The sequence below is a fragment of the Schistocerca americana genome, chromosome 6 (genome assembly GCF_021461395.2).
Source record: "Schistocerca americana isolate TAMUIC-IGC-003095 chromosome 6, iqSchAmer2.1, whole genome shotgun sequence".
NCBI lineage: Eukaryota > Metazoa > Arthropoda > Insecta > Orthoptera > Acrididae > Schistocerca > Schistocerca americana.
The window spans coordinates 429,578,478-429,597,712 of record NC_060124.1 but is presented as its reverse complement, the minus strand read 5'-3'; the positions used below and the strand labels follow the sequence as shown (position 1 = coordinate 429,597,712).

The 19,235-nt window shown below is 38.6% G+C and overlaps 1 protein-coding gene across 3 annotated transcripts in view; it reads left to right on the top strand.

Moving 5' to 3' along the window:
- Nucleotides 1–19,235, top strand: part of LOC124619745 (ankyrin repeat and IBR domain-containing protein 1-like) — a 527,110-nt gene that overhangs the window by 441,036 nt on the left and 66,839 nt on the right. For all 3 annotated transcript variants that reach the window (XM_047146322.1, XM_047146321.1, XM_047146323.1), the window contains one exon: nucleotides 2,092–2,277. In XM_047146322.1, coding sequence (XP_047002278.1) covers nucleotides 2,092–2,277 — 186 coding nt within the window. The remainder of the gene's footprint in view (nucleotides 1–2,091; nucleotides 2,278–19,235) is intronic.

Below are 19,235 nucleotides of genomic sequence, written 5' to 3'. Positions count from 1 at the left end.
GGAGAATCTGTTCTGTGACAGAGTTGATGACAATTCTTATGCACTGTTTCAAGTCTTGCAGGTCCTTTACTGGTGTAGCATATACCTGTTCTTTCACATAACCCCACAAGAAAAAATCGAGGGGGGTTATGTCGGGCAAACGTGGCGGCCAAGGAATTGGACATCCACGGCCAATCCATCATTGTGGGAATGTGTCATTTTAAAATTTTCGGGCATCAAGACCCCAATGGGGTGGTGCACCGTCCTGTTGAAACATCACATTTGGCTGCAGGTCTGTTATCTGTGGCACAGTAAATTGTTCCAACATGTCCAGGTAGATGGCTCCATCCACAGTCGGCTCCTGAAAGAAAAACGGCCCAACAATGCGATTTATCATCAAACCACACCACACATTAACTTTTGGACTGTCGCACATATGTTCCCAAGGTGCATGTGGATTTTTGGACACCCAGATGCGCACATTGTGATGATTGACAGCCCCTGACACATGAAAGGCTGCCTTGTCAGTAAACACCATGCATGATAAAAATGTCTCGTTCGCGGCAATGCGATCTAACATGACACATGCAAATTTTTCTTGCTTTGGTCGATCATCAGGCTTGATTTCTTGCGCAACCTGCAAAGCTGTCTGTCGCACTAACTTCTGTGGACTTTGTTCGAATAACCGCCACACTTGTTCTACATGATGTTCGTTGATCCTAGGCTTACCACCACCATGCCCCTTCGTAACCCTCCCAGTAGCCAAAAACTGATCACACCACTTCTTTATAGTCTTGAACGACAGGGGCGCTTTGTTGTAAACTCGACAAAAGTTTCTTTGCACTTGGGTCTCAGATTTTGTCTATGCTTACCACCAGACCACTTGTGCATGATCCTTCATATCCTCCATTTTGCTAAAACAATTGATTGCAGCTCCACTATGGCCACTTGGTATATCAAATTTGCACACCACAAACTTGTTGAGTTGCTCTGTCTGCCCCTTCAGGATTCACAGGTCCACCATCTGAAATGAGAAAGATATAGGATATTAAAATGTCGGAGTCTCATTGTGGACACCCTGTATTTTGCGACAATGATGTATTAAACTGATGGTTCAGTAATATTCACACCTATCAGCACCTGCCTTCTTGATCTGGTAGGCCACTGCATACAGTATGTTATCTTGACCCGTAGGCACTTAGGGTAGTCTGAACAGCTGCTTCATGAGGATAGTTATTAAGCCTGTAGCATGCCCCTCCCTCATGCTATAATATGCATACAAATCACCATCACTGAGCTTAGTAGCATCACCACATTGCTTACACCAGGTTATAAGATTAGCATGTGCACCAGTTTCACATATTCCATGGGAATGAATACACAAAGAGTAGCTACATTAACTCTTGCAGAGGCTTTCTCAGAAAGAGTCCACATAGCTTTGCTTAACATGAATGGCTTATCTTGGCAGAATTCTATCTAAATTAGTTTTACTAGACAGCATAGAGTTATTACAGTGTGAAACAGTAACAATAAACAATACTTAAGCAAGGCAATGCCAAGCCATAATGGTGAAAAATTTGCAAGCCTTCCTTGAAGAACTATGAATAGTACTACTTCCTAGTCTGCACTTTTGTGTGATATGTTCCACACCAAACACACTTGGAGTATAGTTCGTTGAAACTTTTTTGTCACTCTCTTGTAAGAAACATTTTTGATGGTTTGTGAACTCACATACAAATTATGGGGAAGAAGATTTTTCAGTACTAGGCCTTCTTTGATTCCATTACAGGATGCTTTGAGGCTCTAATTGCAGAGCCTGAGGGCTCCACCCTATACTAAATTCTCAAAGACAGAGATCATGGATAGATCTGTATTTCTAATCATTTTTGTATTGTCTTATGTGTCTTGCTTGATATAAATTTCATTTCAGCCACAATTATCATTGGTGTTGCAATTTTCACTTATGTCAGTGTATAATGACAGTATGAAATCATTGCATTGCATTGCATGATTTGTATCCAGATGACATACAATAGTAATCAAATACTGAAACTACTGTAGTGTTACATGTTAGTTTAAATTGATCCACCAAAATGTATTATTTTATTCCAGGGAATCGTGAAGATCAGCATCAGTTAGAACTTGCAATTGAATTATCTCTTTGTGATCGTGAACAGCAGCAGGACTCTGTGCAGGAAACTGAAAATGACCAAGATATGGATATTGACGTTGATGTTGCTGTCGACAATTTTCTTCGTAGTTTAGCTGGCCAACGACTAGACGCCAGCAGTGAAACAGGTGTGTATATTGTTACTGAAATGAAATTTAATTCTTTAATTCAAAAGAACTACCTTATCATTATTTTAGTGTTGGTACTGAAAACCTAGCCACTTGTACAAGAATTGCTTTTATTACTGTCAATTTTCTATCTATAAAAATTATATGTCAAAATAGAAGCAGTGTCCTAATTACAGATGTCGTGCCCTTGTATTTCACGAATAGAAAATGCTCTCAACCAACAGTTAAATGTTTTTCACAAGTTGCAACATAGTTGTGGGTCTAAACAGTGATCCAGGAAGTGCAGAATGAGTTTCTTTTATTCCTGCCAATGATCACAAAACCTTTGGTCATTAGACTACCAGTTTCAGTCAACAATCACCATCTTCAGATCTGTTTTTTAACTTGTTCTAAAATAATAAAGGCATAGTGGAATTGCCACAAAATATACACTAAATCAGGATAGCATAGCAAGCCACAGCTCTGGTAGAGTCATGCGGCCTCTATCGCTCCTGGTTGTGGCCAGTAGCAATAGAGGCAGTATGACTGCCAGAACTGTGGCGTAGTTTACATCATATTTTAAATATGTGTGGTATAGATATACTGATTTTGTATATATTTTGTGATGATACCATTATGCCTTTTTTATTTTAGGATGAGTTATGACACAGACCTGAAGATGGTCATTGCTATTTAAATGTTTTTTCTGTCTATTTTCGAAAAATGAGGTTGCATATACTGCAAACAGGAAAGGAAAACAGCGACACACAATAAAAAGATACACAAAGGACCTACTCTCAGATAAGACATCCAATTAATGAAACTGAGTATCTCTTTTTAATTTATGCATTTACAATAAATGAGACTGCAGAAATGTTGCTGGAAAATCTCTGTAATTTTACTGATAATCATAGTTATTAAATTTTTTTGTAAGAAAGTTCTGGTAGAATGTAAATACTTTGGGAGTAAAGGAGACCATTTCCTAAAAAGCAGAAGAATTGTCAACAAGCACACATGAAAAAGAGAAAGAAAACTTGCTCTCCTTCAGAGGAATCCCTGTATTTGCCACAAGCCAGCAAGCATTCTATCTCTGTTTTGTATGTGACTGTCTACAACTCAATGTTTCTGCTTGTTGGTGAATGGTCTCCTTTACTCCTAAAGTTATTAATTTCCACAGTTTGAAATTTGTGAACACTTTACTTGAAAACACTTAATTTTATACTCCACATGAAATTAACCATATAACTGTCAAATTCCTTTGTTGTGAATCTACATCACATATAAATACTGGAAGGATTAAACAAGAAAACTCTCCATAAAGCAGAGGAATTGAGCAGTCAGTAGCCCATAAACAGGACTGAAAATGTCGCTAAGCTTTCAGACGGTGTTATCCTGGTTGATTACATGGTACCTCGCATTATAGCTCAACCGGGATAAGGATATGAAAGGGAAAGGTAGGAAGGGAACAGGCTGGAAATGTGATACTAGTGAGCTGGACCTGGTGCGGGCGTGGGGAGTTACATGTGGCACACAGTGAAGTTAATGGAAGTGGGAGCTAGAACAGGGGCCATGAAGAAGACTCTGTAAGTGTGGAATGAGTGAAGTGAGAAGGTGGGGGTAGGGGAGAGCCATGAGAAGAGAGACGGGGGTGGGTTGGGTGTTGGACAGGGGCTAAAAGAGACTGAGGCCAAGAGGATTGTGAGCTCACCAGTGTCACATTCCTGTCTTGTTCTCCTGCAGCCTCTTCCTCATAGACCTTAGTCACCCTTTACTATGCTTTACTGTGCTCTTCCGTCCCCACCCACCTCCTTTTTCCATTTACCTACCCCATGGACAGATGGGGAATCAAACTCCTGTCCTTCTGAGTAGAAGTCCATCGCCAAATCCCTTGGTTAAAATCTAATTTAATATGTCCTCTTCACAAATATTTCTGTTCCTTTGCACATTCTCCCTCATCTAGCTTCGCATATTTTAACCCTTTGACTGCTACAAACGGGTTTGCTACACTCCATGGAGAGCATAGCTTTGTCATTGCCTGGGAGACCATGTTCTGACCACTACCTAAATACCGGATTTACCACATGGTCTATCTCCCCTGTGCTGCATATTCCTGGAGTGCTGGGCATGACGACTTTAGCTGCTGTTACAAGTTTTGTCTTCCCCCAGCCCCCATCAGTAAGAAATAAATACAGTTACTCTATTAACAATAAATATTACAGGTTACCCTGATGCCATGGATGCAGAAAGAACAGAAAAATGCATTTTAAAGGAGAGAAAGACTATCTACTTGAGTACAGAAAAATACATTTTAAAGGAAAGAAAGACTATCTACTTGAGTACGCATAGTCTAGAGGTAGTGTCTTTTTGGTACTGGGTTCCAATCCTGCCACCATTTAAATTTTGAATAAAAATCATCGGCAATGGTGGCCAATGACTTCTGGCATAAGTAGTCACCCACATTCAGCAAACAGCTTTGTCAAAGAGTTTGCAGGAGCGAACACAGGCTCAGGGCACTCTCTTGCCCTTGGGGTGGGAAACTGCCCCTAAAAGCAGAAGAATCAACAATGATCAGGGGCAGGAGGATGCAGGAAGCAATGGAAGCCACTGCTTTGAAGACACATAATGTGTATTCACAGGACATACAACAATAATTGAAGAAGTGTCATGGTGATATCTCCAGTGGCAAAAGATTCCAGACTAGTCCACCATTCAGATTTCCAGGAGATGACTGTCAAGGGGAAGGCGACCTTGAGAAAAAGACTGAATAACCAATGAAAGCACAATGTTCTATGAGTCAGGGCATGGAATCTCAGAAATTTGAATGTGATAGGAAAACTAGGAAATCGGAAAAGGGAAATACTAAGGTTCGGTCTAGATATAGTGGGGGTCAGTGAAGTGAAATGGAAATAAGACAAGGGTTCCTGGTCAGGCAAGTACAGGGTAATATCAACAGCAGCAGAAAATGAGGGTAATATCAACAGCAGCAGAAAATGGTATAACCAGAGTAGGATTTGTTATGAATAGCAAGATAGGGCAGAGAAAGAGAGTTATTGTAAACAGTTATAGTGAACACTGTTCAAGAATCATAAGAGGAGGAGGTACACTTGGAAAATGCTGGGAAATATGGGAAGATTGGCAAGGAAAGGAATATATGGAAAAAACCAACAAGAAGAAGGACAGGGTAGCAGGACATCTGTTAATATGTCACAGGATAACTTCCATGGTACTAGAACGAGCTTTAGAGGGTAAAAACTGTAGAGGAAGTCAGAGGATGGAATACATCCAGAAAATAATTGAGGGCATAGGTTGCCCGTGCTACTGTGAGATGAAGAGGTTGACACAGGAGAAGAATTTGTGGTAGGTTTCATGAAACCAGTTAGAACACCGAAGACTCAAAAAAGAAAGGGAAAAAAGAACTTAAGTTTCTCACTTTAAAACTCCTCTGGAGATGAAACACTCCATAGACAAACACACAGGTGTGTCAATACTGTTTTGTGCCTAAGAATTGTACCTTTCCTGGAATTTTTAGTAGGATGGTAGAAGCCTATGACAAAAGCAATGCATCACATAGGATTCATCTCAGTAACTTAGAATTCTTTCATAGTTACTCTTCCATAAATCTGCTGCCCCACACATATTCATAACTGTAGTAACTCGAGGAAAGGGTGAATCTATTAGTGATAGTTCTCTAATACATCGTCAGTCATTGGGAACCACAGTAATAACTTTTTCACTCCTCATTTGTTGATTTAATTCATGAATTGTCAGTGACACAGGTGAGTGGCAGGCCACTAATGAAATACTTATCACTTCACTCTAAGAAAACTATTTGGCAAAAAAATTTGACATGTTACAGTATGACATCTTTCTTTTCATTATTATCCAAATTGCTGACCTGCATCTGGTTAAATAAAAGACTGCACAAAATTTTAAGACTTTTGTGAGGTAAAAATATATTACATAGACGTTACATATGGTTCGTTTTAGGACATTTATTGTCATGTATGAAATGTAGCTAACAATTCAAAAATCATCACCTTGTTTGAGATAATGGTTTTATATGTACAGGTGGGTTACACAAATTGTCAGAGCCACAGAGGAGTGAACATTCCAGCCACTATGAAACACACGCAATCTGGTTTTAAGAAAACCATTTGATGCTTTAAAATCTTACAGTATGATATCTTGTTGTTGTGATCTTCAGTCCAGAGACTGGTTTGATCCAGCTCTCCATGCTACTCTGCCCTGTGCAAGCTTCTTCATCTCTGAGTAACTACTGCAATGATATCTTAAAAGAATGAATTTCTTTCCATTACTCTTCTTAGTTACTGTACTGCATCCAATAAAATAAAGCATTACATGATATTTCAAGATTTTTAAAGATGTAAAAACTCATTGTGTAGACTTTTCGTATGGTTCATTTTATGTCATTTATTGCTGTGTATGAAATGAAACTAACAAATTGAAATTTTATTTAAAAAATTGAATGCAAAGTCATATGATCACTGTTCTCAGGATATTGGTTCTCATATCCATGGGAGTGTTTTTTTGCATTTCTGCCAGTGTTCTGCCCATTTGCAATGGCAGTCATGTGGTTTTAATATCCTTTGTATTTAAAAAACAATTCAAAACATTGAAATGAGTTTTTTTTTTTTTTTTTTTTTTGCAATGAAAGCCTTTTATCTATTGAGATGTAGATGTGTGTGTGTGTGTGTGTGTGTGTGTGTGTGTGTGTGTGTGTGTGTCTCTTTCGACAGCATTTTATGTCTTGTCAGAAAAGAATACTGTGGTATTGCACACATTAATACTTATAATACCTTGTGTGGGATACTCACCTTTAATCAAAACCTGTTTGTTGTTATGTACCAAAAGATGTAATCGCTAAGTAACCAAATGGATTGATTATTTTAGTTTCCACTGAGACCTTTTGTTTATTTAAACCTTTAGAATTCATGACAACTACATGTAATGATATCAGTTTGCCTGCTAGTCTCTCTAGCAACACTTTTGCAGTGGTCTTTATATGGAGGCATCTGATACTCTACTTCAGTTTGTTTTATCCTGTGATGCCAAGCACCAAGTATAATTACCTTTCACTATTTTCAAGATTTCTTCCTCTGTTCAACCACAGTAATGTGCCATTTTCTCAGACAAAAAGGAAGGTGAAATCAGCAACGTGAATAAGATTACAGCAGCAAGTCCACAAAGGCCGAATGATGGAAAGCTGCTGAGCGCTCAGGGCAGAAATTCAGCTACTTGGCTTCTCTATGTGGGTGCTAAGTGCCTTGTGCGTTTACTCATCCGGAGCACACAGAGACATAAGCAGGCAGATGCGTTAACATGTAGGGAGCACAAAGGGTGTGGAAACGGAGTGCACATGTACATGCCTAGAGCAGCTGATGGGAGGACAAAAGGTCCATGTAAAAATGTCCAGAGCACTTGGGGACAGTAGCGGTGGTGCATGTTAACACATCCAGGACACTCGTAGGGTTAGATAACATTTCCTGGTGTCTTCTTTGTTGGTTTTTAATTACAGTATAAATATAAAATATTGTAAACTTTCAGTAGAGTTAATAGTTTCTAATACTGTATACTATACGTAGCACAGACCTACTCAGTAGCAAATTTATTGCTGTCACCAATGCAATAGTCCTTGTGAGTACTTCTCTTTTTCTTCTCTGGGTGAGTTTCCCTCTTCACTTGATAGCATGTCCACACATCCCCTCCACCCATCCCCCCCCCCCCCCCCCCAAAAAAAAAAAAAAAAAAATAAAATAAAATAAAATAAAAATAAAAAAAAATAACATGAAATAAAATAAATAAATTCCTTTTTTTGCACAGTGTTTACTTACTAGGCTTTATCATCCTGGTATCATATTCTGTCACTTTCTCCTTCAAAACCATTGTTAGTTTTCCCTCTCATTCAATAAATTGAATAACATACATAACAAGCAATGATACTTGTCAGTGAAGGTATTTTCCTTGACAATTTTTGATACTTATACTAAGAGATAACTGTGCAGACTACACTGAATAGGATCATAAAAATATACAGGCATGTGACCAAGTTATTTTTCATTATGACCTAGAATCACAGTTCAGTTTATCAGTATTATATGAAATGCTTGTGTGAATTAATAGTTGTCCCAGTGTTGAAGAACCTATAAAGAAAAAGCTAGGATACCTAACGTAACAGTCACCTTCTGGGCAGAATACATTTATTTACACTACTGGCCATTAAAATTGGTACACCAAGAAGAAATGCAGATGATAAACGGGTATTCATTGGACAAATATATTATACTAGAACTGACATGTGATTACATTTTCATGCAGTTTGGGTGCATAGATCCTGAGACATCAGTACCCAGAACAACCACCTCTGGCTGTAATAACGGCCTTGATACACCTGGGCATTGAGTCAAACAGAGCTTGAATGGCGTGTACAGGTACAGCTGCCCATGCAGCTTCAACACGATACCACAGTTCATCAAGAGTAGTGACTGGCGTATTGTGACGAGCCAGTTGTTCGGCCACCATTGACCAGACGTTTTCAATTGGTGAGAGATCTGGAGAATGTGCTGGCCAGGGCAGCAGTCGAACATTTTCTGTATCCAGAAAGGCCCGTACAGGACCTGCAACATGCGGTCGTGCATTATCCTGCTGAAAGGTAGGGTTTCACAGGGATCGAATGAAGGGTAGAGTCATGGGTCGTAACATATCTGAAATGTAATGTCCACTGTTCAAAGTGCCATCAATGCGAACAAGAGGAGACCAAGACGTGTAACCAATGGCACCCCATACCATCATGCCAGGTGATACGCCAGTATGGCGATGACGAATACACGCTTCCAATGTGCGTTCACCGCAATATCGCCAAACATACGACCATCAAGATGCTGTAAACGGAACCTGGATTCATCTGAAAAAATGACGTTTTGCCATTCGTGCACCCAGGTTCGTCATTGAGTACACCATCACAGATTCTCCTGTCTGTGATGCAGCATCAAGGGTAACTGCAGCTATGGTCTCCAAGCTGATAGTCCATGCTGCTGCAAACGTTGTCAAACTGTTCGTGCAGATGGTTGTTGTCTTGCAAACGTCCCCATCTGTTGACTCAGGGATCGAGACGTGGCTGCACGATCTGTTACAGCCATGCAGATAAGATGCATGTCATCTTGACTGCTAGTGATACGAGGTCGTTGGGATCCAGCACGGTGTTCCGTTTTATGCTCCTGAACCCACCGATTCCATATTCTGCTAACAGTCATTGGATATCGAGCAATGCGAGCGGCAATGTCACGATACGATAAACCGCAATTGCCATAGACTACAATCCGACCTTTATCAAAGTCGGAAATGTGATGGCACGCATTTTTCCTCCTTACATGTGGCATCACAACAACGTTTCACCAGGCAACGCTGGCCAACTGCTGTTTGTGTATGAGAAATCGGTTGCAAACTTTCCTCATGTCAGCACATTGTAGGTGTCGCCACCAGCACCAACTTTGTGTGAATGCTCTGAATAGCTAATCATTTGCATATCACAGCATCTTCTTCCTGTCAGTTAAATTTTGCATCTGTAGCAATTCATCTTCTTGGTGTAGCAATTTTAATGGCCAGTAGTGTATTTTCCTGACTGTTGAAACATCTAGTGCATCAATACAGTTCTTGGTACATATGAATGTTACTAGTACAGAGTATGGTAATGGAAAGTCCTTGATAGAATATAAATAATTTAAGGAGTAATGGTAACAGCTCACCAAATAATTCAGGCATTGAGTCATGGACAGGTTCATAAACAAGTCTGAGAACATTGCTAGTGTTTGAACAAATTCTTCTTCAGAACTCTAGAGTATGTGTACATTGTCCAAGCACTACATTATAAAGTGTAATTTAATAACAATATCTTCATTGTGAAGAGTGAGTTAATAAACTGGACAAACTGCTACAGGAGTTTAATTGACTAGAACTTCTTTCATAAATTGTCTGAATTTTCTCACAGTTTCACTTGCTGTCTGCTTTGTGCTTAGTTATGTAACCAAAAACCCTATTGTGCTGCAGAATAGCATTCAAAGTAAAAAATTAAAATTTGAGAAGTGCTAGATATGTCTGCAGTATTGGTTTAGCAATGAAAACGAAATATAATTAAAAAACCTGTACACAGTGACACAAGATAGTAAAGATACGGAATATAATGCAGATGACGCAATATATAGGGTAGTGGGTGGCATCAAAATAGGTTGTTTCTTAAGAGTAACAGAACATGGAGTGTGCAGTTTTCATTTTTGTGCATGCATCCTGAGAACTTGATGACTCCCCACCCTCTATTCAGATTTGCACTTGAGTAGTAAACTTACCAAAAGCTGTAATTTGATCACAACTCTGACATCTATTTGAGACAAACAAACTGGCACACATACTAATGCAAAAGGAAACAGAGTTACTCATCAACAACAGAGGAAGAGTTTCTATGAAGAACTTACACACACATTTAGACTCTTTGACATTTTATCTGACAGGTTTAATACCACTTCTGTAGTGCTGTAATGATATCTGTGTAATTGTGTATATTCAGTTTATGTGTAAAGTGGTTAAAACACAGAACATTTTATTTTCTGTGTGATAAAATTCAGCAGCCCTTGTAGAAATCTACGTTAGGGTGTGAAGTTTTTTTCCTGTGAATTAAGTTACACTAATTACGAACTGTGTATTCATAAGTGTTAGAGGGTGCAGTTGTAAATAATGAGCATTAAACCATAGGTCCCCATTCCTCAGTTGGATAAATGGGGCAGGTTAGCACCATGCAAGTCACCAAAGTGGCGTCCAATTGAAAGACTTGCACCAGGCCAGTGAGCTACAAGGAAGCTCTGGGTTGAAGGACCACTCCAGCCAATCTGATTTATGTTTTTTTTTGTGGTCTTCCTAAATCATCTAAGGTAATTTTGGGATGATTCCTTACCGTATTTACTCGAATCTAAGCCGCACTTTTTTTCCAGTTTTTGTAATCCAAAAAACTGCCTGCGGCTTAGAATCGAGTGCACAGTAAGCGGAAGTTCTGAAAAATGTTGGTAGGTGCCGCCACAACTAACTTCTGCCATCGAATATATGTAGCGCTACAACAGGCATGTTTTGCAGGCACAAAGATAAATACTGGTGCCAAAACCTCTTCGTCAGTAAATAAATTTAAAAAAAAAAGGTGGAAAACGGGATTTTTCTCCGCCCCGAGTTTCGACCACTGCACTTTCATACATTATCCAACGAAGTAAATAGAAACTTCGTATTGTTCATCTTCTAGCAGCAGTTCAATGTACTACGATAATCCGACTGGCAAGACTGTTTGGGATGTTTGTCAATATGGGACACTCTATGTCCTGAATTTTTTCCTACCTGTGAGAAGAGATATTTGCTACTAGGAACTTTTATGAATTGTGAATCACATGCAGTATTCTCTTCACCATAAGAATAATATGAATATAAACATTTTGCCATGTATTCTTTCGTGTTTGCTGCTGTCTCATTTAAATCCTGTCTGCCTAATAAACTACGAAACTATAGCGAGACAACAGTAAACGTGGAAAAATACACATATCATGTCATGTTTATATTCGTATTATTCTTATGCCTAATAGTGATACAGTCAGAAATGAAGCACGGCAATTGACTAGATTTTTAAATCTAAGATGACTCTAATTTCTGTGCAGAATATAATGTACTAAAGAGGCGTCTGCAAAGATTTTCAAACGGAGAAAAATGTTCGCTAAACTCTCGTTCAGAACGTCTTCCATCATATGCAGTCTATTATTTGGTTCTTGTTGATCATTATCAAAGAAAGCAGCAGTGTAAGTAACCGCGCACAAGAGCAAGCCATGCCGTGAGCAGCGACAGGCCGTAAACACTCATTATCAGAATGCGACAGACAATGCATGACACAGTACAGTAATGCATTTTCAGCTTAGAGTGACGTAAACACATAACGGCACTTATCAGATCAAAGAAAAATAAGCAATCAATTCAAACCAGCCGAAGCACGTGAAAAAGGAAGGGTACCCATATAAATACGGACGGAGCGCCTGACGCATAGCAATGGCTACCTGGTAAAGCTTAACTGCTAAGCTTACGACTCGAACCAAACTACTGTAGCTGTATCGTCATTCATTCAACCTAAACTGTGTCTCGTATTATAATGGACCAACTTTGTTTCGATTTGGAGGTGTGGCCTAAAACTATTATCTCCCCTTGAATTTCGAGTCTCAAATTTCAGGTGCGGCTTAGAATCGGGAAAATTTTTTTCCTTGATTTCGAGTCTCATTTTTCAGGTGCGGCTTAGATTCGAGTGCAGCTTAGATTCGAGTGCGGCTTAGATTCCAGTAAATACGGTACGCTGTTCTTCTGTTGAGGACAGTGATATGGAGCTGGATGCCTTCAGTAAGAGTAGAGGTTCAAATGCCTATCCAGTCATTCATATTTAAATTTTTCAAAATTGATTAAGGTAAATCCTAGGATACTTTCTTAAAAAAATGAAAATAAAAAAAATAAAATAAAATAAAAAATAAAATAAAAAAATTGGCCAGTTTTCCTCCCCACCGTTGTAAAAAGTGAGATTGTGCCCCATCCCTAATGACCTCATTATCCATGGGATATGAAACACAAATCTTCCTTCTTTCCTTCTTCTGCTGTTTTTCCAAATGTTATTACATATGCCCAACATAACAATACACTTGTGTGTCATTATTTATTAGCAGATGAGTTTAAGATTACATATGAGGAGGCTATGTCTTGTCAGGGCTGGGGAAGTTGGTGGTTGTTAGCTCCCCATTGCAGCTCCAAGTGGACCAATCACCTCAGTATGGAAAATGTTGGTGGTTGAGATCTTAATCGTCAATCATCTGTACAATGTAAAATTCTTAATGCACAGAACTGAAAACTGTTAACATGAGATAGAGGTAATAATTCCTGAAGACCACTTGTTGCGTAGGAAGTAGACAGAGACAAAATAATCACTGCACGTGAATGTGCCATTTCAAATCTTTCCATGTGTTTCTCTTGATCCGTGTTCTCAGTAATTTATCTTTCCCTTCAACTCATTTTCTTTGTATGAATGAATGAATCTATTAGATGGATGCAAAAGTTCATAGCATTTTTCCCACAAGTTTAGTAAACACAACAGATACACATAACAGAGACTTTAATTATCCGTAATATATTCTCCTTCACTATTGGTTTCGAGCCAAAGATCTCATTGAGCCATGTTCAGAGTGCATTTTCATCCGGAATGCAAGTTTCTTGAAGGTCGCTCAATAGAGTGTGGAAAAGGTTAAAATATGAGGGCACAAGGTCAGGTGAACAAGGTAGGTGCAGACTGACTTCCCAACCCAACTCCTGTACAGTGTTTTTTGTCAGTCTAGCAGAAAGCTGGCAGACATTATCATGGAGTAGCATCACTTCACACAGTCTTCTTGGTCATTGTTCTAGGACTGCATCTGCAAGACATTTCAGTTGTTGACAGTAAATGTCAGCAGTGATGGTTACACTTTGGGGAAGCAATTTGTACTACAGCACACCATCGCTGTTCCACCAGATGCATAACATTGGTTTTCGTGGATGAACATAGGTCTTTGTACCAGGAGCAGCTGCACAGTTTTAGCTCAACTATTCCTCTCTTTTCTTTATGTTCGCATAAAGACAGTATTTCTTGTCACCAGTAACGATAGAGGATAGGAATGGTTGGTGTTTTTGTCATGAGCCAATTGATGACAAGCAAGCACAGATCACATGTAGCCACCTGTTGATTTTTGTGATGTTGGCTTATAGCATACAGTACCCATACACCCCCCGGTGTCACTCAGCCTTGTGATGCCAATTGAGGAGTTACTCAACTGAATAGTAGCAGCTCTGGTCAAAGAAAACCATCAATAACGACCAGGAGAGTGATGTGCTGACCACATGCCCTTCCTATCTGCATTCTAAGCTGAGGATGACACGGTGGCCAGATGGTCCCATTGGGCCACTTGTGGCCTGAAGACGGAGTGCATACCCATACAGTTTTTGAACATTCCCCATGGAATGATCACAGGTCATCACATTTGTCAGCTCTCAAGTACACTGATGTGGACCATTGTGAATTAATGTGTTTAAATGATCTTCATCAAACTCTGAAGGTCTTCCTGAACATGGAGAGTCACTAATGTCAAAGTGATCCTTCTTAGAACAAGACCACCATTTTCCTGCTGTGCTCTGTCCAGTGGCATTATCTTCACATGTGGTGCAAATGTTTGTGCCATCTCCACTGCTGTTACCACTCAACTGAACTCAAACAGAAGAATATGTTGGAAATGTTCAGCTCTCCCCACTCAGCACTCTATATCCTAGCATGCACAGATCTAATCACTATCTCCAAATGACAAAATGGCAATTTGTAAACTCAAATAGCAACAGTGAACTACAAATAAAAAACAACAATCGATAAAGAAACCCTGAAGCAACCAGAATACCAATGTGCAAAACAAAAATGCTACTAACTTATGCAACTACCTGATATATAACACCATATCTTCTCACCTCAGTGATAGACATTGTTTCTCCCAGAACAATTGTCATTTAATGACTGAGATTGCTGTCATTGTTTAGTGATATCATGTTGTACAATACTCAACTAATTTAGTGGCAAGTAGTACTTGCCTAATATAGAAGTAATTCATTCAGATTTAATCGTCTGGATGGAAAAACCACTGTCAACATATTTGTAAATTTATGCTTCTTCATTACCATTATATTTAAATAATCTGTTTGGAATGGAAATGGAAAACCAATAAACACGTCGTTTGGTGGTTGTGAATAAACACCTAAAAATTCTGTCAGTATTGGTTCCTTTTAGAGCCGTGCTTGTTTCTCCCCAGCTATACATGTGAAGTGAATACAGTTTGTTTTCCTAATCCAAAAACTAGCAAACATATCTTTACTCCCATTTATTTTCACCTTTTGCAAAGGAAACTAGTCAAGTCAGTGTTAACATAGATCATTTGTAAGATTTATGTGATAGTAGTGTTGCTGCTTAGTAGGCGTGACTCACTTGTGTATGTGGCTACATGTTGACCTTTTAGAGTTTGACAAGTACCGTAAAAGAGTACACTTGAATTTAATAACAAAATAAACAAATTTGTCCTTTACACTACCAGTGCTATAACCGAAGTATACTTTTAACATGTTGATTTTCTACTTTCGTTCAAAGTGTTGTATCGATCCCACCGAGAACAATAGCCTTCAGGCATGTGACATAAGTCAAGGCATACATTAACAACATCGAAGTAGCTCCTAGAAATTTATTACTAACAATGTGTAATACTAGATAAATGAAATCTAGTTAACCAGCAAGAAATCTGTACTTTGAACACAGCTACTGCTTTCTCATTTACAATATGTAGCTAACACTCTTAACCTAACAGGATCTTCAATCCTTAAATGTAGGTAATCAGGTAATTTGTAGAATTGGTGAATGATGCATGTTTTTAATTTTCTTTTAAATTGTTATGGTCTGCCAATTTCTTGGTTTGTATTGGAGATTTTTTTCATATGAGTACATAACTCCATTCTGAACTGCAGAGAAAAAGACAAATTTAACCTGAAACTTATTTTTGTTTCTTTTATTGTAGTAGAGGAAACCACACTTCAGCAGAAACTGTAATTTTATCCACTGCTGAATAGGTTGCTAAAATAATTATTCACTTTGCAGCTCAGGAGTGACTCTGTCCATCTCCAGAAATATCAGCCAGGGAAGGATACAAAGTCGTAACCACAAATGTACTTAACAACACTTTACTCAGAATAGATTTTACAAAAGGTGTTACATGATGCACATGAGTAGGCATACCAAAACAGGAACAAAGTCTTTGTACAGGGTATGGAGTCATATGCATCACCCATCAGTACCAGAACTTAACTGACAACAGCCCAGTGTTACAAAACTTAACTGACAACACATGCTGCCAGGTGATGTGCATGTGTAGACAATGGCACTGTATTGTACCCATGGAAATAGATGAACAACCTTAAATCAAAAATATAAAAATAAAAGAAACATATTTAAGTGTGAACTAAATGAGAGAAGAAGACACAAAAATGTGTACAGTGTACAGGATACAATAAACAGCTTTACAAAAAATATAGATGATGATAGGAGCTGCCACCAGGTGACAAGACTGAGTTGAGAAATGATGTAATTTGCATGACATTAGTAGTAAATTGTAAAATACCAACTGCTCATAATGCACTATTCATATAAATACAAAATGTAAGGTATGTGTCTATTCAGTCAAGCTTTGTAGTCATATTTTGTCATCAGATTAATTGTTTTGCCTTATTTTTTTATATGAATAGTGAATGACATGTAGTTTGTATTTTATCACTTATTACTAATATTGCCTAAATTATGGTATTTCTCAACTCAGTCTTGTCACATGGTGGCAGCTTCTGTCAGCTGTTTTTTGTGAAGCTGTTTGTGAAGCTTGTATACTGTATGCACTGTTGTATATATCCTTTCCTTTTCGTATTTTTAGATTTATACTTAGATTTTTCCTATGTTATTTATATTTTTAATTTAAGGTTTTCAACTATTTCCATGGGCACAATACAATGCCACTGTCCCATACCTGTACAGCAGCTGGTGGCAAATGATATCAGTTAAGCTTTTCAAGGCTGTCCTGCTATCAATTAAGTTCTGGTATGTGACACCATGCTCCTTATAAAGACTTTGTTCTTATTTTTGTATGTCTACTCCTGTACTTTATGTAACACCTTTTGCAAAATTTATTGTATGTGTATGTTAATTACATTTGGGGTTACGACTATGCATTCTTCGATGGCAGATATTTCTGATGAGGGCGGAGCCCAAAATGCACCAAGAAATTGCTTCTGAACAGCAAAGTGAATAATCATTTTAGCAAGCTATTCAGCAGTGTTTAAATATTCAAGTTGATTTGATGGTTGCTTGCTTCCTACATGACTTCATGTTGTATCTCCAAGCTGTAATCCGTAGGTAGCGGCCTGAGTGAGGCATGTTATCGACATTTCCTGTCTTTCTGTATCTCCTCCATGTCCGAACAACATCACTTGGGTTCACTCCAAGACGCCTGGATGCTTCCCTTTTTGAGAGTCCTTCCTGGCACACAGTAACAATGTGGACACGATCAAACTGCAATATTGACCATCTAGGCATGGTTAACTACAGACAACAAGAGCCGTGTACCTCCTTCCTGGTGGAATAACTGAAACTGATTGGCTGTCGGACCCCCTCTGTCTAATAGGTGCTGCTCATGCATGGTTGTTTGCATCTTTGGGCAGGTTTAGTGACATCTCTGAACAGCCAAAGAGACTGTGTCTGTGATACAATATCCACAGTCGACGTTTATCTTCAGGAGTTCTGGGAACTGGGGTGATGTAAAACTTTTTTTGATGTGTGTATTTAGCATCATCATTATTCCCATACTAATGTGTTCCCTGTCTCTTCTCTGTAAAACTTCTTATATTGTTCTTCCTCTTACAAGATGACTCTGGGTTTTCTTCATGCAGTAGCCAGTGATAGTCACCAATGATAGAACCCTTCCAACTTTCTTGATATCTCCTCTCCATGACACAAATGTCCTGTGGGATCTTTCCCCCTGATCATCACTGACTGCTCTTAGATTTTCTGGAAAGAAGTTGAAATATGATTTAAGAAAGTGAAGTTTCAAGCCCATCAGACAATCCAATTTTTCAAACTTTTGAAGCATGTGTTGAACAGTGTTCCTGTAATCTGAATCCTTTGTATTTCCAAGAAATTTGCAAATGACATCTCTGAATGCAGTCCATGCCTCTCTTCCATTATACATTATTGCAGCAACAAATTTGTCATCACACATTAATTTGTGGTTGTCAGGACCAACAAAAACACCTTTGAGTTTGGTCTCTGACAGACTAGGAAAACAAACAATGGAAAATCCAGGATGGAATAGTGACAATATTATGAAAAGGATAGATTGCTACTCATCATATAATGGAGATGTTGAGTTACAGACAGGCATAACAAAAAGCTTAGGCAACCAGAGACAGTGATCGTGTATGTGTGAGCTGCATTTGCTTGAATGTGAGTGTGTATGTTCTCTGTTTCAGAAGAAGGCCTTCTGACCAAAAGCACAAATGTTTTTGGAAATTAGGAAAACATTCACACAAATTATAGAAACATATCCCAGTTTTAGGAAGTGTTTTCACAAGTTACTTCATCATACCAAGCTAAATGTGGGGTCAGACGTGTAATATTTTTTTACAGTCAACAAGGCTCAATCAAAATTTTTAGTTCCAGGTATGAGATTTTGGTGAAGTGTCCATTTGTCTCTGATCCAGTTATCAACACTTGCTCTGCTGTATAGGTGACACAGGAAACATGGGTACTTCATAAATCCTGCATGCTGACCAAATACCATGCATAGAAACGGATCATCTGTTTATGATCTGAGTATTTTGCTTTTGCAAGGATCAATTGTATGTTTCCATAAGTTTCTTTTAAGTGCACTTAATGACCAGTTGGCACTGATGCATATTTGTCACCATAATGTAAAAGGACAGCTTTTAAGCTTGTTTTAGGGGAATCAATAAACAGCCTCCAAGGATCTCTTCATACTTTATCAAAGTTCTTGCATTAATCCTGGTACATCCGAATAAAACACTAAGTCACTTTCTTGTTCAAACTAAGATGTAAAGTGCAAGTCTCTCCACCTATAGAAACGAACAGAGATACCTTCAGAAGTAAATTCTTATGTTTCAATCTAGCTGCAAGCAGTTTTGCGTTTTCTTTGGTTAGACTTAAGTCTCTAGCAAAGTCACTAAGTTCAGGCTATGTAAACACCTCACAGTTTTGATGTCTAGCACATTTGAAAGTAGGATCTACATCATGACTTGAATCTGCTGGATCACAATCACTTCAAATATTTGTAGGAAGTGCAGTT